The sequence below is a fragment of the Scedosporium apiospermum genome, assembly GCF_000732125.1.
Source record: "Scedosporium apiospermum strain IHEM 14462 chromosome Unknown SEQ_SAPIO_0110, whole genome shotgun sequence".
NCBI lineage: Eukaryota > Fungi > Ascomycota > Sordariomycetes > Microascales > Microascaceae > Scedosporium > Scedosporium apiospermum.
In genome coordinates, this window is record NW_015971811.1 from 2,654,127 (window position 1) to 2,678,383 (window position 24,257).

The window sequence follows — 24,257 nt, forward strand, 5'->3', positions numbered from 1 at the left end:
TTGACCCATCTCCTCCTCACCAACCCACCCCGCCCGATCACTTCGCACTTTCAGTCCGCCTAGCCTCCAAGCATCTATCCCGTCTAAGTCCCCCTCAAACGACATTCTCCAAGCTCCCAACCACACCCCGCCAAAATGGTTGCCGTTCCTAATATCAAACTTAACAATGGCATCGACATGCCCCAGGTGGGCTTCGGTCTCTGGAAGGTCGGCAACGATGTCGCCGCTGATACTGTTTACAACGCCATAAAGGCTGGGTACCGCCTCTTTGACGGCGCTTGCGGTGAGTTTTGGGGAGCCCCATACTTTTCTTAATTACCATAGCACATATCCCCTCTCTCTACCTATATTACAACTTCCGAGAGACGAGGGAATGGGAATCTCCTCGGGCCGAAGCTATTTGGACTTTCAAGAACTCCCCACGAAGCTCCGTGGCTAGCTCTCAGGAGATGGTGTTGTCCACGCCGCCCCAATGGTCGACTTGTAAGCCAATGAGACCCGGACCCCTCGTGCGCCCTGTACGAACGACACGGGAAGTTTTCAGAGGAGACAACCAAGAGAATGGACCAAGGCGAAAAGGGAAACGAGCGGTACCAACAGGCAACAGGCAACAGGCAAAATCGAGGGGATCGATAGCTCCCCATACCCCTCCATTCTCTTTATTTTACCCCGCCATGCCGATATGCATGAAACCGACCCGGTCCCGCCGCTTGATTGGCCGAATGACTCCATGCCTTCGAGGTTGACTTATTCCGCCTGCACCTTTCCCATGCACATGAGCGCTCATCCGGACAGCGAGCGGCCATAGTTTTGCCCCAGCGTTTCCGGATTAGGGCTCTAGTTTTTCTGAATGGATTGGAGGCCGGTTCCGTGGCCCGACCGGACCGGGAAAGCTCTCACCGTCGCTTGAAAACGGATCTTCATGAGATGCAACCACCGAGTCCCATTCTAAAATTTTACGCTGTCTTGCACGATCACTTGGACACCATGTTCCCCCAATCTTTTGCCATTTTCCCATTTTGAAATTCAATGCCATATTTCTTTCTATCTTGAGATTGAAGACGATGTCTAATCATTAATCTAGACTATGGCAACGAGGTTGAGTGCGGCCAGGGTGTCGCCCGCGCCATCGCCGACGGTCTCGTGAAGCGCGAGGAGCTCTTCATCGTCTCCAAGCTCTGGAACACCTTCCACGACGGCGACCGCGTTGAGCCCATCGCCAGGAAGCAGCTCGCCGACTGGGGCCTCGACTACTTTGATCTCTACCTCATCCACTTCCCCGTTGCCCTTGAATACGTCGACCCCAGCGTCCGCTACCCGCCCGGCTGGTTCTATGACGGCGAGGGCGAGATTAGGACTTCCAAGGCCTCCATCCAGGAGACCTGGACGGCCTTCGAGGGCCTCGTAGAGAAGGGCCTTGCCAAGAGCATCGGCGTCTCCAACTTCCAGGCCCAGCTCCTTTACGACCTCCTCCGATACGCCAAGATTCGCCCCGCCACCCTCCAGATCGAGCATCACCCTTACCTCGTCCAGCAGGAGCTCGTCAACCTCGCCAAGGCTGAGGGTATCGCCGTCACGGCCTACTCTTCCTTCGGTTCCCTCTCCTTTGAGGAGTTCTCCATGAAGCAGGCTAAGGGCCTCACTCCTCTCCTCGAGCAGGACACCATTAAGGCTGTTGCCGAGAAGAACGGAAAGACCCCATCGCAGGTCCTCCTTCGATGGGCTACCCAGCGTGGCCTCGCTGTTATCCCCAAGACCACCCGCCCCGCCATCATGGAGGCCAACCTCGATGTCACGAGCTTCGATCTCCCCCAGGAGGATATCGATGCCATCAGCGCACTTGACAGGAACCTCCGCTTCAACCAGCCCTCCAACGTAAGTGCCCTCCTGAATTTTCCAACAAACGAGACATCTTGATTTTCTTTGCTTCCCGATCGCATTTCTTTATTGATCGTTTCTTGCTGACTCGAACCTCTCCGTAGTACTTCCCTACCGAGTCCCTCTGGATCTTCGGCTAAGCAATGCCGCTGGCCCACTTATTCTCATGACTTGTAATTGACGAACCATCATGCCACTATGGGTAGATGACGAAGAGAAAGAAAAAAGAAGACTCATGGAAGGAAACAAAAGCCCCACCCGACCATGAGAACAATGAGGATAAATTGGGGAGAGGAGTGAAGCTCATCATGTCCTTTCATCCCAATCCCTTGCAAGATTCCCCCTCCTCGTCGTCATCTCTAAAACCCACCCCTCCTGTACCTTATCCTCAGAAAGATCAAAAAATAAACCTGACCCTTGACGCCGGTTGTGGTATTCCCCTAATAGTTACCACAACTATAAACAATAGCCTGGTTTCAAGTAATGTCGCCTAACATAACTGGGGTGTCTTTTTTTGTGTGTTTGTGCCTTGCCCGTCCATCCATCGTAAAGCTGCATCAAAAGAGCGTTTCGGAGTAGAAAGCAAGCAAATGTGAACCTCTCTGTTTTTTTAACCCGCTGTATACCCTCGTTTTCCCCAAAAGATGTATCAATGGGCTGTAAGGGGAGACTGTAGAGAGATACGGTAGTCGTGATGCAGAGAACCCAAGAATTTCAAATCTATTGTACATTACACCTTGACAAACGCTGCAGAAGAAGAAAAAAAAGGGTCAGTAAAAACAAGAATATCTTCGCTAAAGGAGGAGGAAATTTCATACTGGCATCGATCTGGATGACCTGCGGCAGCGCCAGCCTAACTTTATTCCTATACAGCGCCGGACCGCGCAACTGCACGGGATTCCCCTCGAAATAAACCGTCGTAAGCTTCTTCTTATCGCGCAAAACATTCTCGATGTCGCCAATGTCAGCGATCTGGTTATAGCTAGCCCAGAGCTCCTCGAGGTCCGCGAGGGGGCCGAGACCCTCGAGGCTAGCGATCTGGTTGTTGGAGATGTCGATGATGCGCAGCTTCGTGTTGTTCTCGATTCCCTTGAGGGAGTCGAGGGCGTTGTGGGAGATGTACAGCTCTTCGAGACCGGGGACGGCGGCGAGGGGGGAGAGGTCGCGGATGCGATTGGATTGGATGCTGAGGAGGCGTAGGTGGGGCAGTCCTCCGAGGCCGGTAAGCTGTGTGATTTTATTCTTAGCGACCCAAAGCTCCTCGAGCGCCGTGAGAGACTCGAGGTTCTTAATCTCGCGAATACGGTTCGACCCGAGCTCAAGCGACGTCAACTTATCGAGACCGTCCAGGCCCTCAATGGTAGAGATCTTATTCGCGACGAGGAAAAGTTCGCGCAGCTCCTTGAGGTGGTTCACGTGCTTAATGTGCCGGATCTTGTTGAAGCTCAGATCGAGGCTGGTGAGGTTGACGAGGTCGTCGAGGCCGCGGATGCGCGTGATGAGGTTGTCGTACATGTCGAGGTCCTTGAGTTTGGCGGCTAGGCAGGACAGGCCGTCGATTTCTTGGATGCAGTTTTGGCGGAAGCAGATGCGGGCGACGTTTTGGAAGCGTTCGAGTTTGAGGGCGGGGATGGAGGCGATGCGGGAGTGGGAGACGATGATTTCGTCGGTGTCGAGGGGTTCGCCGTCGAGGAGATCTATGGGGAGGTTGAGAGGGAGAAGTTAGTTCTGTACTAGATAGGGATTATGCCACTTCACAGCTGCATTCTGCGACCTCAGCGCTCCTACGGGAGTATGGATTTCCCAGTCCTTTATTATTCAAAGACCAAAGACCCAGGGGAGCTCATATACCTTCGTCGGCATCAATCACCTCGCCGGGCAACACATTCTCGTCGTCCGAATACTCTGGATCCGAAAGAGCTTCGGGATTTGTCAATGACGCCCGCCTAACGCGCAGCTTGCCATCCCAGCCCTTATCGTTCCTCATCCCGGGGCTCGGCTCGCCGGGGTGGTGCACGGGCGGGTTCTCTTCGAGTTCGATGTGGCGGGGCGTCGTTGGCTTCGCCGGCGTTTCGGGCTCGGGATTCGTCATGGTTCTGGCGTTTGAGTGGGATGAATTGTTATGGTGGGGGCGGGCAAAAAGATCTTGGGGAGTGCGGGGTGCAGGTTGTTTGCGGATGGATTTGGACGATGGAAAGGGAAGACGATTCGCTTCGAAAGATGGCTTGGATTATTTTGAGTAGATTGGAAGAGAGTAAGAGTAGAGCGGGTGTTGATTATGAAGGTGGGAAGAGTGAGATCTTGTTCGTGGCAACAGAGGTGGGAGGAAGAAGCTGACGGAATGGTCATCAGCCTTTGGGCATCTGGCTGAAGTACCCCACAGCGACAGCAACATTGACGGGCCTAGGAAACGGGTCCAGCGCCAGAGCTCCTGTACGGGATCCCAATTATTACCCCGGCGACCTTGATATTGAGTAAGGATGAAGAAGAGTCAACACAGCCCAGTCAAAAGCTTCAAGGCTGCAGCGGCCAACATCAATTGAGACATTCAACAGGCACAGTACATCCAAGGGTTCGACTCCTTCCGCCCGAAACCTGCAACGGGCCAGGGAGAACAAAATAACTGGATATCGACTAAAACGCTCAGTGGATGCGTTGGCATCTGTCCACTTGCATCACCTGGATGGATCAGTACGAATCAGAAGCACGAGATGAACTGATGCCGGGGAGCTTAGCGCATTTACATTTCTCGTGGCAGCCAGGCGAGGATAGGCGGTGAGACATTGCTCGGCAGAATCTTTTCTCCCTTCTCGTCCATTTCCATCCTGTTCCTGCTTGCCGTTGCATTCTGTGACATAACCTGCTTTTTGGGTTCCAGGCCGGTCTTGGCATCACTAAATTCATGGAGTAAACTATAATGCCTTCATCACGACGAATCTCACAGCAGCAATGGCGACGAGAGGCCCTACCATCTCAGCAATCAGGCTAGCACGGCCTCGTCTTGTTGCTTCTCGAACTTATCCCATCTTACACATCCGAACACGCCAACTGTCTCTGAAGCCATTCCTGCTGCCACCCGCCATGTTTTGCGGCCTGTTAGGGGCGCTCTGGATCTGGAAGTGTACAATGATGGTCGTGTTCCAGAACAAAATCATCTACATGCCGGGACTGCCGCCTAATGCCCGTCGCGAGTCAATCGAGGACTACGAGGCGCAATGCTACGGCATCAAATGGCGTGAGGAGAAGATAGTGGCCACTGACAAGACGAATCTCTCACTATGTGTGGCTGACGTGGTCACGGGTAGGCCATCTGGTCGCTCTGAATCACCAACAGGGGTCGAGGAGGATCTAGTGCCCGTGTATATCCTCTACTTCCAAGGTTAGATAGAGTCACTTTGTGTGCGTTGCCTGTTGCCCCAACCCGCTTACACGTAGTAGGGAATGCGTCGTCGATGCCTCCACGGCTTCCCGACCTGTCTTACGTACTGCGGTCCCTGAGGGATCGTAACCCCAAATCTAAATATGCTTTCACCATGGTTTGTCTTAGTTACCGAGGATATTGGAGGTCCAGGGGCCGACCTACGGAAAAAGGCATCAACAAAGACACCGAGGCTGCGGCACAATGGATCGCCGATGAGTGTAGTAAGAGTGCCGGCAAACACCAGCCTATCCTGATTGTGTGGGGTCAGAGCATTGGAGCAGGTTTCGCGACTAACCTTGCCGTCTCGCCCAACTTCCCGAAAGGTCTTCGTCTAAATGCCATGATACTCGAGACTCCATTCCTCTCTATCAAAGCCATGCTAAGCACCCTCTACCCGGAGAGATGGGTTCCGTATAAGCACTTGTGGCCATTCCTGCGGAATCATCTTGACAATTGGAAGAACCTGGGACTGTTGGCTGAGCAAAGCAAGGCGGCGGGCATCGCCCCTCCGCGGGTGTTTATCTTAGCAGCAGGCAGGGATGAGCTGGTTCCTGCCGAGCAGAGCGATATGCTCTATCAGCGGTGCGTCGAGGTTGGGGTACCTGTGGAGAAAACGAGTGTCCCGAAAGCTTATCATAACGAGTCGATGATTCGAGCAGAGGGAAGGCGTGCCGTCGCCGTTGCGATTGAGAAGGAAGTCGCAGATGCACTGAAGGCGGATGGAAAGAGTGGGTCATCACAAGTGCGGTGACCTGATCCCGATGTCTCTTCTCGTTCTGGCTGCAATTCCTGCGCCGTTTCCGGCGCCGTTTCCTGGGAAACCAGCCCGTAGCTTCCTGGAAACGACGACTTGCAGTCACTTCAAATTGGCCTGAGAAGTGAGGTCTGGGGGCCAGTGGATGCATGGAACAGTGAAGAACAGTGAAGCTTCCGACGTTGGAAAGAACGGGACCGCAGAACTTGTGTTCTTGTCACATGCCCCGCTTCGTTTCGAGTCTGGACCTTCGAAGAATTATGGATGCACCTTCCATCAACAGAGCCTCCACGATACAAGTTACACAGCCCGCAGCTTATCGACATGTTCAGGCCACCCCGTCCTTTCCGCCGGTTCACTGGGGGCAGGTACGCCATGTCTTTTCGACTGACACGCCGGGGAGAAACTGGGTGCTTCCTGGACTTACACGCAACCGTCGCTTCCCATGGCCTTTCCCTGTTGGTTGATAGCATTAACAGTCTTGCTCAACGAAACCACCCTCTCTCCTCGACTGTCTTCTCTGAACTTCTTCCCAGAAATCTCTTCTTCATTCTTCATCTGTCAAACACCAGCCCAACTCCCAATTCAGTATCATCACGCAGCTTCAGATACAATCCCATCATCGTTCGTTTACATCAGTTGACATCAACCACTTTTTAAACATTTCAACCCAAGAAATCCATCGTTACCATCCAAGATGCGTCTCTCGCTCATTGTAACCCTCTCTTCGGCTCTTGCCGTTGCGGCCACTCCCCTTCCCGGCCTGTCTCATGATAAGGCTCAGGAGATGAAGCAAGGCCTGGCCCACATGGCAGCCGCCCTCGACACCGACAACTGTTATGTCGCCAAGGCTCAACTGGGTGTCCTCAAGCACTCGTTTGTCGACGGGATTGTTGAGGGCCATGTCGAAGATGAGGAGGTACGTTGATGACATTTCCACACACGACTAATGATGGCTTCCCCTGGTGGCTCCTAAAACCCAGAGTACTGACAGCTCGCCGCAATTTGTTTAGGAACTTGTGAAGTTTATCACTCGGGAAGAGGGCCATGCCATCCTGAAGAAGGTGCAGCAAATTCGGGACGGAGGGAGCGTCCACGCAAGGGAACTCATCGATAACATACCTCCTGGGCCCCAGAAACCCCAAGGCCCGACGAGTCCAGAAGGCGGAAAAGCTGGGAAGAGCGGCCCTAAAGGCTCCAAGGGCCGTAAGGGCAAAGGCCGGAAAGGTAAAGGCAAAGGCAAAGGCAAGGGTAAGGGCCGCAAGGGGAAGGGTCGGGACCCCAGGGATGACGACATCTCTGCCTCTGAGACCGAGCTTCTCAACACCGCCAAGCTTCCCTGTGGGTCGAGCAGAAGGATCCTCAAAGTTGTTCGCAACTTCATCGCCGAGGTCCCCAAGACTGGGAAGACAACCGATGGGAAGAGCGTCTACTACGTTCACCCAACCGACGAGCGTGACCTCCGGCGCAAGATTGTCAAGGCCGCTACGTCGCGGCGATATTGAACAATATTTCAGGTGGACTTTTGTTTTTTCTCTAATTCAGCGAGGTTGACGTCGAGTCTTGTGCGTGGGAATGGTTTAAGCCTTGTCTTACATTGTATGCATTGTATTACATTGGGTAGCGGATAAGAGAACGGATAAGAGTATGCCGTTAGTATAGAGGTACAACCCCAGGGTTCGAGCATAGATAGAGGAATCAGTTGTTGCCCCTAGATGATGCCGCTCCCAATGTGCAAGCTTCAACCGTTCATCTACAAGTACCCTCACCAACATCTACAGTCAAAAGCAGAAGGTCACCAACATAGCACAGTAAGCACTCGCCCGCTCTCCCATCTCGACAAGACTACGAGTAGAATCGTCGGTTTTGCAAGTCACGCCATGGCTGTCCACTAATATGTCACTTACACAGACGTGCATGGCATTGACCAGCCGTGAGGGAAGGCATTCCATACAGATAAGAACGGGTGAACGCACAAGCACAATAAAATTATTAATATCATATACACTGGGGGAAAAGGGGCAAGAACGTGAGGAAGACAACATCTGATGCTTTCTCCTTCACTTAAACTTCGCTCACTCTGTGCGATACGGGTATCAAGATATAATATTCCCAACGCGTGGCAATTCCGGGTATTTTCTCACTCTTATATGGGCGCATATTGAACCAAGTTCTTGGCTCAGGCCTCCAGTGGACAGGTACGCGCATTATCGTCAGCTGCGATAACTTGCAGTCCGGCAAGGTCTGCCCGACGATGAGGTGGGGAGTGATTGGAACGCTTCGCAAGCAAACGTGGATAAAAGATCAGATGAAACCGGGTACGGAGAGTGGCTTTTAAGTGCTTATCCATATACCTCTGTGAAGGTGCGAGATTAACGACTGTTCTCGTGTAGACACGACATAGAGAGATTCGCGGATGATGGACGCTCTCCGTCCCCAGTCGAATCCTGTGAATTTGGCAGTTTAACTCCAACGATCGTTGGGAATGGCTGACAGGCGATGTGGACGGAAAGGCCAGATAACGACGAAGGTTCCCACCTCGAGATTGTCTGTCCTCTCCTCACTCCTCAGCCTTTCCCAGTTATAATATTTCAAACTATTTATCCGCAAGCAGATCGGATGGATGGATGGATGGATGGATGCAGTCTGCAAGGATCCCGCCCCCAGGACACCACCATCTCCTCCAACTCTTTATTGATCCTATGTGGCCCTCTGATGGGGTTCCCGCGTTTACTTATCATGCAGTCCAACGGGGGTGCGTCTCGACTCGCTCTCGTGGCATATCTGGCCAGCGTTCACTTTTTGCCGCTTATATTCACCCGCCTAGGACAGGACAGGGTTCTGCCACTCTAGTTATTCCTTCCATGCCGCCCCATTATCGATGACCCCAAGCCTCATATCCGGCCCACGATATTACCTGCTGCGTAATCAACCCCTCTTTCCCTTCCAATTGGGGTTCATCATGGCCTAAGTCAGAGATGCTAATTGAGAGCTTGCATTTTTCTTCTCGGTGATGTAAATGCCGAGAGAGAATCAGCTTGGCGTGGAGAGAGAGAGACTCTTACGCGTTTAGCTGGGCGTATGAGTGTGACACAGATACTCTAAACTCTGGATCCCCTAAATTCCCCTACCTTAGCCAAGTCGCTCTCTCCATTTATCCCACAAGGCTGGTCTCATGTTGCCCCTCCTCCCTTTCCCCGCGTTTTCTCATGTTGGAGGGAGGTCCCGGCGTGACGACGATCCTGGTGATCCTTTATGCCATTTAAATTCTTCCCTTCTTATCATGGGCTTTCCAAACGCCATGTGGCGTGTCCGGGAAACCGTTTTCCTATCTAATACTTCCGTCGCGATCCTGCTCTTTTATCTCCTCTTGCTGGGGAGTGAATTGTGTACGTGTACATTTTCTTGGCATTATAGTTCCCTGATATACCTTTCACAGCCTTCCTCGATGTAGATCATAAATTCTTTTTTCCTTCTTTTTCTTTCCTTTGCCTCATTGCTAGTTTCTCGTACCCAGCTTTCGTAGTAAGAGCTGTCCATTGGGGAGCAGGTCGAGGCAATCCTCGAGTTCTGTCCTCCTTCCACTCTCTTCAGTACCGAGATACGCTCCTAAGCTTCGCAGCTTGTTAAGAGCCCTCGTCTACTGTAAATCATGAAGCTCCTCTTCCTCCTTCTCGCCTCTTCAGCGGTGGTCTTTGCCGAGCCATCCTCCTCCCACTCCCCTCCTACCTCCCCCAGATCCATAGATCTCGGCCGCTACTGCTACCCACCCATCCTCAACTCCGACGCCGCCCACCTCCTCACCTGCCCCAGCGAAGACCTCGACCCGCGCTACACCTCCGGCCCCACGACCCCACCACCACCGCCTCGCAAGCGCAAAAAGAAGAACCCGAACGCGCAATGGGACAAGATCGGCCCGTGCCTCCGCGCCAACGTCACGGACCCGGACTCGACCGAGTTCTGCATCTACTACAGCAGTGCCCTAGGATCCGGCCGCGGCGTCGTCGTGCTCACCGAAGCCGAACGCGCCGACTACATGCTCCGGTACCCGGCCTTCGACCCCGACTCCGACCTCGCTGAATCGATGGCCGGCGGTCCGGGACTGAACAAGTTCACGCCCAAGGCGAAAGTAGTTCCGATCCCGGGGAAGGAGTACGGCGTTGTGGCGACGGAGACGATTTTCAAGGGGGAGAGCATCATCGCGGAGACGGCGAGCTTGCTGATCGATTATAACCCCGTGTATAAGCTGGCCGAGAAGGATCTGTTGAGGTTGCAGGCTTTTGGGATCGAGTATTTGCCTGGGGCGCATAGGGAGAGGGTGTTGAATATGTCGACGCATGGGGCTTCGATGGATGTTGTGCATAAGTTGGAGAAGGTGCTGGTGACGAATGCGTTTGAGGTGAAGTTGGATGATGAGAATGAGAATAATCTTTATGCATTGTTTGCAGATAGTAGGTCTTTTTATTCTCCCCGTCTCCTCCGAAAGGCAGAAGAAGAAGGGCTCATGAAAGGAGAGAAAATGGACTTATGCTAACATCGTCGCAAGCCGCGCGGATGAACCACGACTGTCGCCCCAATGTAGGCTACCACTGGGACTACAAAACCTTCACACAATACGCCACAGCCCTCCGAACAATCTACCCCGGCGAAGAACTCACCGTATCTTACATCAAGTAAGCCATCCCCTCTCCCCCCAATCCCTCCCTCACACTAACAACAGCACCAGCGGCCTCCGCCCCCATCACAAACGTCAATCCGGCCTCCGCCGCTCCTGGGGCTTCACCTGCACCTGCCCCGTCTGCTCCCTCTCCGCCGCCCAAATCGCCACCTCCGACGCGCGCCTCGCCCAAATCAAACTAGCCCGCCGGGCCCTCGCCGACCGCACCCCCTCTTCCCCGGCAACGCCGCAGCTCGCCGAGATGCTCATCAGCCTTTTGGAGCAGGAGAGGATGCACGTGCTGATGGGGGAGGCGTACACGTACGCTGCGCTGGAGTGGAACGGGGTCGGGGAGGCGTGGACGGCGATGCGGTATGCGCGGCGGGCGATCGAGGAGGAGGTTTTGCAGGTGAGGGAGGAGAGGGGGGAGGATGTGGAGGATATGTTGGAGTTGGCGGAGGATCCTTGGGAGCATTGGAGTTGGTTGTGGAGGACTAGGAAGAGGATGGGGTGGAAGCCCTTGAGGGAGGAGAAGAAGAAGGAGATTGAGAAGGATGTGGAGGAGGTGAAGGAGGAGGTGGAAGAGGCTGCGGCTGTGGAGGTGGGAGAGGGAGAGGGAGAGAGTCACGAAGGTGAAGGTAAAGGGGAGGGAGATTCGGAGAAGCGAGCAGAGGCATGACGATAGTTCACAAGGTAGAATCATCGGGATGTCCATGGATTCTGGCGCCGGGGCGTGTGGTGTCTTTTTGATATTGGTTATCCGTGTCGGTCGCACCTCTTAACACCTTGGATGAAGCCATACAAGTCACCCAAATACGAAGGAAGACGAGCTGTCTACGCATAATTGTTAGGGTTAAATGTGAGTCATTTTTTTTTTTTTTCCCATTGCGTTTTCCATATATACTCATGTCTTGTACTTCATTCTGATTTATACATTCCTCCATTGTTTTTCTCCATCCATGCGTCCCGTTCCACCTCTCTCGAAAACCCCATTTCGTCATGTCAATGCGTGATAACCTTTTTACCTGTTTATGAATGCGCCTCTGCGTCTAAAGTGGATTTGGTAGAAGAAGAAAAAAGGAAAGGAGGAAGAAGAGTGAAGAGAACAAAAAAAAAAAAGCCCTGTCCAGGGTAGGTAATAGAGCCCGCCGGCCAACTCCCGTTAATGTCTGCTGCAAATCGGGAAGTAAGGGAAACGCCGAATCAAAAAGTAAATATGACCGCCCTCTCAAGGATGGAAAAATCTTCATCCTCTCAGAAGGCGGACGTAGGGATAACGGGAATATCTCCGTCAGGCTTATAAGAAACCAACCGCTCCGTCCGAATCTTCAAGGGCTTACCCGCGCGCTTCTTCGCCACCATCTTCCACGCATCGACAACCCACTCCGCGGGCTCAAACTCAAAAGAACTCGAAAAGACGAGCTCGGCATGCTTCTCGTGAACGGAATACGTAAGCCGATGGCGTCCGGCCCACATCATAGGTCTCTGGCTAATAGTCAGCGATTTGAGCGCCGGCATGTACACGGCGAGGCGGGCCGCTGCGAGGGCGAGATCCTGGCGGAACTCGGTTACCATGTCGTGCTTGTTGAAGTCTGCGTTCTCCTTGTACCAGTCGATCTTGTAGATGAGGGAGGCGTAGTGCAGGTCGACCGTCTCGAGGTACTTGCACTTGGGTAGGCCCCGGCGGCTGATGGGCAGGATATCGCGATCCTCCGAGTTGGTGGGCCAGAGCGGGATGAGGAAGGCTTTGATGGTGACGAGGTTGGCGATGGAAAGTGTGCGGAGGCGGGGGGCTACGTCGCGGAGACAGGAGGCAAGATGATCTCCGGCGTCGGCCTCGGATATAGAAGCGTGAGGAAGTTGTCTCCAGTTGGAGGTTGTGTTGCCTCTGATAACCAATGTCGAGAGACGATGAGGCCAACGGACCATCAGGTCCCCGAATTCTAAAGAAGGCGGTCAGCTGTTAATTTGATAATCCCTTCCCAAGGTGTTATTGCTGTCGCCGTCCTGGGAAGCGCGCGGGCAGGCAAGACCGCTCGTCTTTTCCTTCTTGGCTAGACTATATCTTAAACCGGGTTCATGGATGAAGGAACTTACGCGAGAGGTTGAGCCTTCTTACTAGGACGCGCCTCTCCTTCATGATGTTCAGATATGCCTCGCGCAAATTAGGCAAGGCAGATATGATCTCGGCATATGCGGCAGGCATGACGGCGCGGCGATGAAGGCCTTCTGATACAAATTTGGTAATAGAATAAACGGGCTTCAGCAGGCCCACTACGCGCCGCTCGTCATCCTGGCCGACGAAGTCGACGGCCGAATCAGCGAAACGCCTCTCTCCAATGTCTCGGGTGTTCCACCGGCGCTTCTGCCAGAGGGCCAAGCCGACATTCCTTAAGTCGCTGGGGCTGGAAACGGACAAATCTAGCCGGATGCCACCGGGGACTACATCCTCCTCCGGCCACGTATTCATCAGCGCAAACAGGCGGGTCAGAGTCTCGGTAAAGATGTCATTGATTCGCCTCTTGTCGTCAAAAGACTCCTTCTGCGTACATGGATCGCAAGCATACTCTGGGGCTCGGATGTGTAGTAAAATGCCCCGCAGGCGACGACGCCTCACGCCGACGACGAACTCCTCGAATTCATCCAGCCGGTCAAGGCAGAGGTAGAGGTTGGAGAAGGTTTGGCGCTCGATGATTTCTTGCCATTCTCGGCAAACGGTGGTGTAAGGTGCTAAACCGGGCGATGTGTAATGAGTCGACTTCGGGGCATTGAGACACTCCTCGATTAAGAAGAAAAGAATGGTCTGCCGAAGCTCGGGAGGGAGCGTGGCGAGATTGGTGGGCATTTTCAGAGGTGGGCTCTTTTCCTGGATCTCAAGTATTGGCGATGGAGGACTCCAAATGTCTTTGGTGAGTGTCAGGGGCTCTGCACATCGCATTGCCGCGTGAGGTTGAAAGTGGGACGAGCCCAACGGAGCCGGGGGGGAAAATGTCCGCGAGGGGAGAAACAAGGGGAAAGACGTAATTGAGTTCGGGGAATTGCTTAAACCAGTGCCAGAACCTCCTTGGTCATTGGAGAACCCGTTAGTGTTGGAGGTGAGATTGAGAATGAGGAGGAAGTAGGAAGCGTCGTGATCCTTCCTGTCCTCGTGCCTGTCGCCTGTTCGTGTGAGGTGAGATGAGTCGGTCCAGAGTTCCCGAGTTCCCGCGTTCCAGAATCCTAGAATCCTAGAATCCTACTTTGTAGAATTCCACAGCCTCTCTCAGTGAATGCAGAATGAGGTTTACGTTCCTGGGACTGGCAGCGTCGAGTTGAGAACCCTGGACAAAGAGTCAGGACGATAATTGACCGGGTTGCGCAACGGCTTTGGTGAGGGGCAGCTAGGCAGCTTCAGGCTGGGTTAACGTTCAAGCCTTAAAGACTGCAGGGCCGCCGTTGGTGAGTATCGGTGACAGGCTGATGGCCTCGAATCTTAAATCTTGGGCCAGCTTACGGCTGGCGCGGCAGGGATTGGATGAAGGAGGGTGTAGAGGGTGGTTGGTAGGACCCCTTGTGGCAGAAGAGCGGTAAATGTCGGCAAGGGATTGGTGGCCAGCCATGCCACAACTAGCGATGCAAGACAGCAAGACAGCAGAGCGTGGCCAAGCTATGTGTCTGTCCAAGTCAAGTTGTGTGTTGGCCCTTGGGCATGTTTGAGGTCACCGCAACTCGAAGCTGGCTGGAATTGGTTCGACTTTCGTGGCCCGATTTGGTGGAGGCAGCACACGGCCAGACAACCAAAAGAAGAGAGCGTCGAGTTTGGATAATGCCCGACAATATCCCCGAAGAGAGAAGAGACTGCTCTGTGCTCTGCTCTGTGCTCTGCTCTTTCCCTTCTAGTTAGCATGGGATGTGGGTTTCTCAGTGCTGCCTGGCGCCAGCTGCAGTGGTCTGGCACCCCCAAATGTGAGTTCGGCCCTCCCCAAGTTGCCCCAAGTTGCCCCAAGCTGCCCCTGCGCCTCTGCCAGGCTGAGAATCAACCAGTAACAAAGCTCTAAAAGTTGCCCCTCCCCCGCCTTGGGTTGAATTGATGTTGGAGCATTTCAGTGTACACTATGTCAATCGGTTGTACTTAATAATACCTTCAATGTGCACAGTATTATATACTGCTTCAAGTATCTCTCTTGTCTACTAATGTCCATCTCAGTTCTTGCCTATGACGCAGCCTGTCAATGCATCGCCATATCCATCAATGCATCACTCAACGCTTCCCTCACACAAACAGGACTCCCCGAGGTATGCCTCCGATAGCAGTAGGAATCTACAAACTAAACCTTTCCTAAATAAACATCTCTCCTTGGTTCTGTCTGTCTTTCTTTTGGGTTTGCTTTGATTCTTTCTGTACCATATCCAAAAACCCTGCTTCTCCTACTCCTTTCATTAGACTCCCCATCGTTGTCATCATCGTCATCGACATCGACATCCCATCGCCATGGGAGAACATCTGCCTGCCGACGAGGTCGTCCGCCGCCTCCAGGAGGCCCGCCCTCCCGCTACTGACGCCTTTACCTACCTCGCCCTTCTCGACCAGCACATGTCTCCCGAGCTGTTACCCGCCCTTCTTGAAATCCTGCAGGACGCTGAGCTTACGACGCTTATTGGATGGGACCTAGTTGACATGCTGATCAACGTTCCCGGCAGTGAGGAATGTCTCGAGACTGTGGCCCGGCTGGGAAACCCGCGAGAGGTGATTCTTAAAGCCTTAGAGGTGCTGGAGAAGACGGCCATCGAAGAGGTCGAGGATGAGGAGGGCGGAGAGCTCAGCTCGGATAGGAAAGACGCCGAGGGTTCCGAAGAAAGGGAAGCTATTAGTCCGGACGCCCCGAGCGCGTCGTCCAAGTTCATCACCCTCCTCGGCATGCTTGGGATTCTTCACAAACGCCTTAAAGTCCGCCGGCCATCTCGCTTCCTCCACACGACTCTCCAGGCCGTACTTCAATGTTATACCCCAAACCGCGAGGAAACTGCCGCCATCATTAGCTTCGTTCGCGCCGTTTCCATTTTTGCGCGTCCGCCTTTGCCTTCACGCAAATCTAGCACTACCCTTGAGACTCCATTTCAGACTAACGATCCCTCTAAGAATGCTCCCGACCCCGAAGCGGAAGCGCAAGATCCGGTGGAGGAGGACCTCATGTCCAGGCTTCTACAGAGCTTTATAACGTGCATCTTTGAAGCCTTTGTAAACTCTAACGAGATTGGATGGGCGTCTAGGCTCGTTGAGTTTTATAACCCGCATAAGATTGTTCCTGGCCGGAAAACAGTCATGCAGGCCTTCAGGGACGACCCGGATCTCCTCGCTCGAGATGCGCTTCTAGGACAATTAGCGGTATGATGACTCCTTATTCCTATTTTATTTTTATTTATTTTTTTTTTTCCATTTTTTTAAGTCTCCCCTCCCTCCACCCCTTCTCTTGTTTCCTTCGTTCTATACTCGTGTGGGTTCTAATCTCTCTTTCAGGGCCTTGCCGGAGATCTCGGGCTCGCAAACCTCAAACCCAATAGGATTGCCGAGCTTTGCGCCGCGCCGATCCAACCCGATCCGCTGGCCACTGAGCCCGATTCCGAGAATCCGCACCAAATAAAACTGTCCACGACAGGTTTTTGGTGCCTGACGGCCTACTGGGTCTTCGCCTCCGAGGTCTTTGACAGCGATTTCGTCAAGCCTGAAATGCACGTCTTCCCTGATCTGTATGACATGGTACATCGCTACCTCGGTGAAGATGCCCAGGCCAAGATTATCGAGAATCCCGGAGTCATCGAATCCCTGCTTGTTCTAGGATCCTGGCTGCACGAAAATAATCGCATTGTCGCGGACGACCAGACCGAGAAGCCCGCGTTTATGACCTTCCACCACTACCTTACCTTGTGTGCCGTATTCCACCGCTCTCTACAAATTCGAAATGCCGCTACTACGCTAGCAGGCCAAATACTCCATGCGGACCCCGACGACGAGGACCGCCTCAAGATCCTCGACGACCTGCTCGAGAACTGCATGTTCTCGTCCCTCCAGGCGTGTGCGGTAACCTGGCTCCGCGAGGAACTCATCCGCGCCGCTAAGGGAAAGGCCGACAACGTCTTTTCAACACCAGAATGCATCGAGTCCTTCCAGTACACGCTATTCCCGAGCCTCGGACACCTCAACGATGCGGAAGCCAATGAGCTCATCGAGTTCTGGGCCGAGAATCACCCTTTCCACCTGCAGGTAGCCAATTTTGCCTACTTCTTATTCGCCGGTAAGGATTTCCGGCATTTGGTGCCCGAGGGCATGGCGGCTGCCGTTGGAGAGCGTTACGTTCAGCCGATGATTGGTGTTGCGAAGACGTTGAGGGAGAAGACTGGCGGCGAGGAGAACGCTCCGCCGCATTATCACATGGATATCCAGGTGTTGATTGATAGGCTTGAGAGCCTTCCTTTGGATGCGTGAGATGGTTTTATGAGTTTATAAAGTTTATGGGCATTTTGATTTTGGTTTTTGTAAGGGCACGAAGGAAGGAATGCGACAACGCGAAGGAGCCAGGTCTGTATGAAGTTATAGAGTGTAGACTATATAGTCCTACCCTCGCCTCCGCCTTGCCTCGTCTCTTTTGTCACGGCGCATGCGAGCCATGGGTCTTGACTCAACATTAAGTTATTAGTTACGGTCAAGATTTCTCCGAAAAGAAGAATTAAAAGATTTTGATGCATATGACACTCGAGGTAACATACATATATAAGACTTGAGGCAAGGGGTGTTTTATGATGGAACTTTTGCTTGAGTGGCCATCGAAGTCCTTCCATGTGGACCTGATCCTTCTAAACCTGAGGCTATCTAGATGACCTCGAAAAGGCACTAAAAAAAAGAAGACGACCTAAAGACAAATATAATTTTACTTAGAGGAACTCAGTACCAAGACCAAGAACCCGCCATGTCCGTAACGAACATCAGAACCTTAAAAAAAAAAATAGGAAACGTGGACGTAACATCGTGAACTCGTGAGAGGAGCGAGATCCAAGCCCTCATGGCCATCTTCGCTAGCCTGTATCCGTCAAGGCCCAAAAACCACGTGTTGACAAACAGGACCAAGAAGAAAATACCGTGGAAAGCAAGAGATACTCCTGGCTAGACCGTATAGGCTCCAGATCTTCCGACCTTGGAAGCGGGTGAACACAGGAAATGAGTGACTTTGGTTGGTGGTGCCTGTGTATCTGCGCGTATTCTTTTATATATATATATATATATATATATATATATATTTATTTTTGGACCTTTTTTTTCGGGTTTCACTTTTCCTTTAACACTCGGACTCATCGTCGTCCATGGCCCGGGAATCCGCCTGCATGCTGCGGAAATGCTGAAGCATCCTCTGCATGCCGAGCTCGCTTGACTGGGCGGCGTCGGTGAGCTGGATGGACGAGGTGCGCGGGACGTTTCCGGGCTCGTTGCGGGAGCTGTTCATGGAGGAGTTGCGGGGGTCGGGGCGAGGGGTGGACTGAGGGATGTAGTGAGAGTTGTACTGAGGCTGAGGGACCTGATGAGAGCTGCTCTCGGGCCGAGGGATGTGCTCAGAGTTCTGCTGATAGTTCTGCTGCGCGTTCGGTTGGGAGTTGTACTGAGACTGAGAGATGTACTGAGAGTTATATCGAGGTTGAGGTGTGTGCTGAGAGCTGCTTTGAGCGTTGCCCTCAGGGATATAATAAGCTCGGGTGCCAGGCATATACTGAGCAGTGTCAAAACGGCTGGTGTTGGAGTTATATAGAGAATTTCCGCCCGGACCTCCGTTCTGAGCAACGTTGCCAGCGTCGTTATACTGAGAGACGCCATGAGCATGGCTGAGAGGCTGCTCGAGAGGCCTCGGCGCGAAAGAGGGCGTAGCAGGAACTTCAGCCATGACCGAAGGCGGCTGTGTGAGATACTCCGCGCTAGGAGGTCCGCTCATGCTAGCGATGGCATTTGCATGTGAAAACTGGTGAGACGCGTTGGTGACCCATCTGGCGTTTCCCAGATTCACATGCTGAAGGATGGCCAATTGCTGGGCCTGAGAATGTGGTTTAGGCATAGAGACTCGTGGGTCGACGGCGCCGCCGTTGGGCGTCATTCGACGGTTGTGACCCTGGCCGTGAGTGGCGTTGACCGGTGTCTGCCTGTAGGGCCGAGAGGAGGAACCACCCGTCCACTCGGGGACAGGGTCGATCTCATCCGAGATGCGAGTCTTCTGCATGGTAAGACGAAGCTCGTCCGAAAAAACCGGCCGAGTGCCTAGACCAACACCGGCCAGGGACTGAGGCTCTCTGAGAAGCAGCTGATCACCCTCGGACTCATGAAACCCGTCATAATACTGCAATTTCAAGGCGAAATCGTTCAAATCGAGGAGATAATCCCACTTGTGCACGGCATAGTTGATCATCATCGAAATCGGATCAGAGTTCTGATAATTCTGTCGTCTCGCCTTAAGCTCGAAAGTGTACCGCACACCACCAACAACACCGAGACGCTTCAAATCGCTCTCAAACCGGGTCGAAGCGATAATCGAGTCACCCTTGAGCCAAGGGCTGCTGTTCCTCTGCTCAAGCATAGTCCGGAGCATGTCTCGAGCCGTGACCAGCATCTCGGCGCACTCGTACAGAGACATAGGGGGACGAGGCTTGCTGGCGGCGTAGAGCCGGGAACACAGGATGTGGAAGAGCTCGCGGGCCGTGTGTTCGTTGATGCCGAAGCAGAACTCGAGGAGCTGGGGCGTGTCGAAGGCCTTGGGGATGCAGAAGCGCAGATCGCTCTGGTGCTCGTAGGGGGGCGCGTAGGAGTTGCGGAGGGGCCAGTAACCATCTCTGGTGTCCTTGAGTCGGTTGAAGTCGACTAGAGAGTGGCAAGAGTCATTGAGGATGCTGAGACTCCGGGTTCTCATGGCGATGGTCTCCATTGTGGAGGTGATGAATCTCTGACTGAGAAACATCGGTATAGGCCGTTTGGTGATGAGTAGTGATGAAGTAGTGATGATTCCTTTGATGGGGGAGGTAAAGATGTGTGTGATGTGATGGCTCTCAAGAGAGAAAGGGGGAACAGAATAAGTTTGCAAAAGGTGAATAGAAAGTATTCAATGGCAAAAGAAAACCAAATGGCAAGAGTTAATGCTGTATTCTTGAGGTGTCTCCGACTGAACTGGCTGCCCAGCTCGCAGGCATCGTTGGAATCAGAAAATCATATGTCAGGAAGGCTCACTTGTTCCCATGATGTCTTTTAGCCATCGCGTTTTTGCGCACTAAGCCTCGTCACACATCTAGGCCATATGCCTTCTTTAGCAAGTAGCCTTGGCCTTAGTGCCTCCCTCTAACCCTCAAAACCGCTCGAAATCAGGTTTCCCAAGCGTCCCCTTAACTTCTAGTCAGTCTTTATCTTCCCCCTCTTCCCCTGTCCTTCTCACAACTTCGATGCCTCGCTGCGGAACGCAGTCGTCACCGTACCGCGAACGGAGATGCCCCCGTCCGTGCCCTCAATCCAAACATCCCAGCTTCCCTTCCCTCCCTGTCCATCGGCGCCGCTAATCCTCCTTACACAGACAGTCAACGGCTGGTCGACGTACAACGGCCTAAAGTTCCTGTAGTCATACACCTCGACGGACTCTCCACGTGCCAACTGCGAGTTGAGCACCGTCAGTGCCACCACGACGCTAAACGGTCCGTGGAAGAGCATAGCGGGATGGTTTTCGGACCGCGCGTACTCGGGGTCGATATGGATGCGGTGAGCGTTGTACGTTAGTGCCGAGAAGTTGAAGAGGAGAGATGGCGAGGGAGTCAAGGTGACCGAGTAGTCGGGCTTTTCCTTGGCTGCGGCTATGTCGTTAGCATATCCATACAAAACCACTCCCAGGAGAGAGACTCACCCTTCATGGGAGGCTTCTTGGCCCCCTCTCCCTGCAGAAACACCAACCGCCTAACCTCCTCAATCGCCACCCCTCCCTCACCCTCAACACCATACCCCCTCTTCAAATCCATAACCACCATCCCATTCCCCTCCCCACCCCTCTCAACGACCCTCGCATCCCCAATCTCCTCGAATGCCACGACCGGCCTTCCATCCACCTTCAGCACATCCTCCCAACCCTCTCTAAACGTCATCTTCCCGCCCGCCCACATGCGCTTCACGTACGGCGCACCCGGCGCATGGTCGTTGTCGGCCCCGTCCCACGCTAGCTCGGAGGGTCGGGCCTGCAGCGGGAAGTACACGAGGTGGTGGCCCAGAGGTAGGGGCTTGCCCCAGGGGGGTAGGTTGGGCAGGGGGGGAAGGCTCTTGGAGCCGGCGAGGTGGGGGGAGGGGGACGAGGAGTTTAGGGGGTTTGGCGAGGCGGAGGCGAGGGGGTAGGGGTAGCAGGATTGGGGGAGGACGTCGGCGAGGAGGAGGCTGAGCAGATGAGAGTTTGTGGGTGAGAGGTAGTCGCGGATGAGTCTGGGTGGACGCGCCTTGGCGCTTGTGATGAATTGTTGGATGGAGCTGGTCATGGTCGAGGTGAAAACTCGAAGTGAGATGAATTATTTAGAAAATAATGGTAAAAATTGATGAAGCCAAACTCTAAAGAGCAACGGAGATACAGTCTCTGACGATGAAGAATGGTTTCGTTCTTTGATATATTATGAAGTAGTCAACTTGGAGCTTGAGCCTTTATTAGGCGAGAATTTCCGAGGTCAAGCAATGATCACTGCTCCGAAAGCCGGAAGCGAGGAAACAGCAGAAAACAAGGGTCTCGCATCCCTAGATCTAATCTCAACCCCACATCCACGATCAAGGGTAGAAAAATCAAGCAACACAACTGCTGAAAAGAACGCTTCTTACGATCCGAATGATGCATCCGGTATAGTGCTTCTGGAATATGCGGGGAAATCTACATTCAAGGCAGCCGGCCTCATTCAGAAGAGGGCCGATCCGGCAGCCGTCCTGAGGAACCGAGACCGAGGCATCATCCGCATTAATTCCACCAACTACTAGAATGCATCGCTAAAACTTGCGCAAGAAGAATACGACAAAAAAGTGTAAAAAAAAGCAAATAATATCTATTGAGGAGTGTAGGAACGCAAGTTTTGGATTCTTGACCGGCTAAAGCTTAACCGTTCTTCCACTCATCGCTAACAATCTCTCTCTGTCCTTCTATCGCTAGGCTAGCGCAGTACGACCCGGTGCATCGCAACTTCTCCGCCGTCTGATTCGTTAAGTTAGAAATCTGCCGTTCCAAATGGCCTCGTAGAAGAGGAAGGGGAATGGGAACAAAAACGGCTTACCCTGGCTTATCTTAATTCGTAGCTCAAGTCGTCGACATGACGCTGCGAAGCGGGCTGGGCCGATGGACCTGATGATTGTTGCGCCACTGCGACCCGCCGAACCTATTCCCTGGAGCCTGGCGGTGCCCTGCTTGAGCGGAGCGTGGGGTCGATGTCATCGGGGTATGGGGCCCGGAGTGCCTCGCTGCCTCGCTTTCGAATGTTCGAGCCTGAGCCAATCCCTCGTCCTGCACGAGGGAATCCTCTGGTCAATCGTCGTAAAAGTCATCATCATCCTCGTCGAGGTCGGCCAGCTGCTCAAAGTTGACCTTGTAGCGCAGGATGCCGCCCACACCACCGAAGCCCTTGACGAACTGGTTGCCCTCGGTTGACCTGTCCGACACAAACTCGAGAGTCGTACCGAAGTCGCGGTAGTGTTCGGCAATCCACTCGAGGAACGATTCCTGCGAGACGATTTCCATCTCCTGGCCTGTCTCCTTGTCCATAAACTTCTCGCGGTTGTTCTGTTCCTGCTCCTTGGTGGTGTGGAGGATAACCTCGCTTCCCTGGCTATCCTTGAGGACCCAGCGGGTGATCTCGAGACTCTCAAACACTATCAGGGTCTCGACAGCACCGAGGTCCAAGGCCTTGAGGGTATCATCGATACCGAAGCAAACACGGCCAGTATCCTGCGAAATCTCCTCAAAGTACTTGCCGATGAGCTTCTTCTCCTGGATAAACTTGACATTGCCAAGAGTCTCAGCGGACAGCTCGATGGCCTGGTTGAAGCCGTTCTCGCCACCGTATGACACGTCAACAACCTTGATGACCTTGGACTGCAATCGGTTGTCGAACATGTCCGAGGCGTTGAGGTCGTTCTTGAAGTCGGCCGAACCAGCAAGAATGATACCGGCAACGTTGACCTTGTCGCTGGTGATGAAGTTCTGCACCGCCAACTCGGCGACCTTGCGGACGTAGTTGTGTCGCTTCTCCTCTCGAAGACGGGCGAAACGAAGGGCGGACTGGCCACCACGGCCGTGCTTCTTGGGGAGATCGACCGAGAACTTGTGAACGACCTCACGAGTGTTTCCGCTCAGGGTGCCGAAGAGGGCGCCGTTACCGTCCATGATGATGAAACCGAACTTCTGGTCGGACTCGAGCAGCTCGGCGAGGGCTTCTGTGTGGAACTTGTTGTCGCAGAGGTACAGGGACGTGTTGATGGGCTTGAAGGGCTCGAAGTCAATGTTGACCTTTCGCTCCTTGCCCTCGGCAGTGAGAATTTCACCACAGTAGATGACCAAGCCATTGGGAGGCACCTTGTTGTAGAGCTTGAGACGCTGCTGGGTCGAGGTAATGGCCGAGAGCACAGACTGTCGGTTGACTCGTGACTTGATGTTGGATGCAGTACCCTATCGCAGCAGCACAATGCAAGTTAGATGAGACATGCGTACACACAGAGAGGAACTCAAAACAAGAGGGAAAAGCAGAGAATAAGATTGCAACTTACATATTCTTCAGCCAGCATTTTGGCCGCACGGGAAACCTGATCCTTTGGGGCTACAGGCAAGATTTGTTAACAACACATGATGGCCCTTTGAGATCCCAGACATTTTGGCGGGGTAGAATATGCAGACAAAAAAAAAGGGGCCGGGTTAACCACATACGAATGATGAGCGAAATCATGCTGGTGCCATTGCCACGAGCCGCCTCGAGGCGTTTAATCAGCTTCTTCACCTTCCATATCTCAATCTACAAATAGTCAGCAACTAAACATTTCAGATGCGAGGCTGTTCTGGTTCTGGTCTCGAGGCTCTTCTGGTGCCCGTGATCGGTGGTCGAAAAAAAAAGTGCGGGGAGGGGCATCAACACGTCTGCTGCAGTGAAAAAGGGAATGTGCCTCGACGTTGCGCAGCGGGGGTTCGACCGGCGAAAAAAGACAAGTAGCAACACTGAACACTTACGTTCTTCTCAGCGTCGCTGGCTTGGGCGTCGCTCATGTTGGCGGTGTTTCCTCGCTCGTTGTCCTTGCTCGAAAACTCGATTCTGTTCTTGACGTGGATCGAGCTTCTTGGGTTAGAAGGGTGAGAGGGAAGAAGAAGAAAAAAAAGGTTTGGGAGTCGATGAGTTGCACCCGAGAGTTTTGGGCTTTTCTTGGAAAACAATTCCAAGTCTGGAAAAATAGGCCGTAATCACTAAACCTTGGAGGGGACAGGGGGCTCCTGCCTAAAATGCAGCCTCAGTGGGCCAGCCAGGTCAGGTCAAGGTCTGACTGTTCACTGTTT

The 24,257-nt window shown here is 53.2% G+C and overlaps 9 protein-coding genes and 1 pseudogene across 9 annotated transcripts; 5 read left to right on the plus strand and 5 right to left on the minus strand.

Moving 5' to 3' along the window:
* Window positions 1–135: 135 nt before the first annotated feature.
* On the plus strand, window positions 136–2,018 carry SAPIO_CDS7670 (20-alpha-hydroxysteroid dehydrogenase; the record flags this gene model as incomplete). Its single annotated transcript, XM_016789484.1, has 3 exons — window positions 136–283; window positions 1,085–1,875; window positions 1,983–2,018. 3 exons carry the CDS (start codon window positions 136–138, stop codon window positions 2,016–2,018), a joined length of 975 nt encoding a protein of 324 aa, XP_016641311.1.
* A 590-nt stretch (window positions 2,019–2,608) lies between these two features.
* Window positions 2,609–3,970, minus strand: SAPIO_CDS7671 (Uncharacterized protein; the record flags this gene model as incomplete). Its single annotated transcript, XM_016789485.1, has 3 exons — window positions 2,609–2,625; window positions 2,697–3,575; window positions 3,730–3,970. 3 exons carry the CDS (start codon window positions 3,968–3,970, stop codon window positions 2,609–2,611), a joined length of 1,137 nt encoding a protein of 378 aa, XP_016641312.1.
* A 989-nt stretch (window positions 3,971–4,959) lies between these two features.
* SAPIO_CDS7672 (Uncharacterized protein) lies at window positions 4,960–6,050 on the plus strand (the record flags this gene model as incomplete). The annotated part of the gene is made up of 2 exons (XM_016789486.1): window positions 4,960–5,257; window positions 5,314–6,050. 2 exons carry the CDS (start codon window positions 4,960–4,962, stop codon window positions 6,048–6,050), a joined length of 1,035 nt encoding a protein of 344 aa, XP_016641313.1.
* Window positions 6,051–6,750: 700 nt separating this feature from the next.
* Window positions 6,751–7,558, plus strand: SAPIO_CDS7673 (uncharacterized protein; the record flags this gene model as incomplete). Its single annotated transcript, XM_016789487.1, has 2 exons — window positions 6,751–6,972; window positions 7,067–7,558. 2 exons carry the CDS (start codon window positions 6,751–6,753, stop codon window positions 7,556–7,558), a joined length of 714 nt encoding a protein of 237 aa, XP_016641314.1.
* A 2,147-nt stretch (window positions 7,559–9,705) lies between these two features.
* On the plus strand, window positions 9,706–11,389 carry SAPIO_CDS7674 (uncharacterized protein; the record flags this gene model as incomplete). Its single annotated transcript, XM_016789488.1, has 3 exons — window positions 9,706–10,504; window positions 10,600–10,726; window positions 10,780–11,389. The coding sequence occupies 3 exons, from the start codon at window positions 9,706–9,708 to the stop codon at window positions 11,387–11,389; spliced, it is 1,536 nt and encodes a 511-aa protein (XP_016641315.1).
* A 575-nt stretch (window positions 11,390–11,964) lies between these two features.
* On the minus strand, window positions 11,965–13,555 carry SAPIO_CDS7675 (Uncharacterized protein; the record flags this gene model as incomplete). Its single annotated transcript, XM_016789489.1, has 2 exons — window positions 11,965–12,653; window positions 12,808–13,555. The coding sequence occupies 2 exons, from the start codon at window positions 13,553–13,555 to the stop codon at window positions 11,965–11,967; spliced, it is 1,437 nt and encodes a 478-aa protein (XP_016641316.1).
* Window positions 13,556–15,181: 1,626 nt separating this feature from the next.
* Window positions 15,182–17,173, plus strand: SAPIO_CDS7676 (uncharacterized protein; the record flags this gene model as incomplete). The annotated part of the gene is made up of 2 exons (XM_016789490.1): window positions 15,182–16,075; window positions 16,208–17,173. The coding sequence occupies 2 exons, from the start codon at window positions 15,182–15,184 to the stop codon at window positions 17,171–17,173; spliced, it is 1,860 nt and encodes a 619-aa protein (XP_016641317.1).
* Window positions 17,174–18,020: 847 nt separating this feature from the next.
* On the minus strand, window positions 18,021–19,646 carry SAPIO_CDS7677 (annotated as a pseudogene; the record flags this gene model as incomplete).
* A 497-nt stretch (window positions 19,647–20,143) lies between these two features.
* SAPIO_CDS7678 (Uncharacterized protein) lies at window positions 20,144–21,222 on the minus strand (the record flags this gene model as incomplete). Its single annotated transcript, XM_016789491.1, has 2 exons — window positions 20,144–20,556; window positions 20,607–21,222. 2 exons carry the CDS (start codon window positions 21,220–21,222, stop codon window positions 20,144–20,146), a joined length of 1,029 nt encoding a protein of 342 aa, XP_016641318.1.
* A 1,022-nt stretch (window positions 21,223–22,244) lies between these two features.
* On the minus strand, window positions 22,245–23,972 carry SAPIO_CDS7679 (uncharacterized protein; the record flags this gene model as incomplete). Its single annotated transcript, XM_016789492.1, has 4 exons — window positions 22,245–23,384; window positions 23,483–23,532; window positions 23,640–23,724; window positions 23,937–23,972. 4 exons carry the CDS (start codon window positions 23,970–23,972, stop codon window positions 22,245–22,247), a joined length of 1,311 nt encoding a protein of 436 aa, XP_016641319.1.
* Window positions 23,973–24,257: the final 285 nt, after the last annotated feature.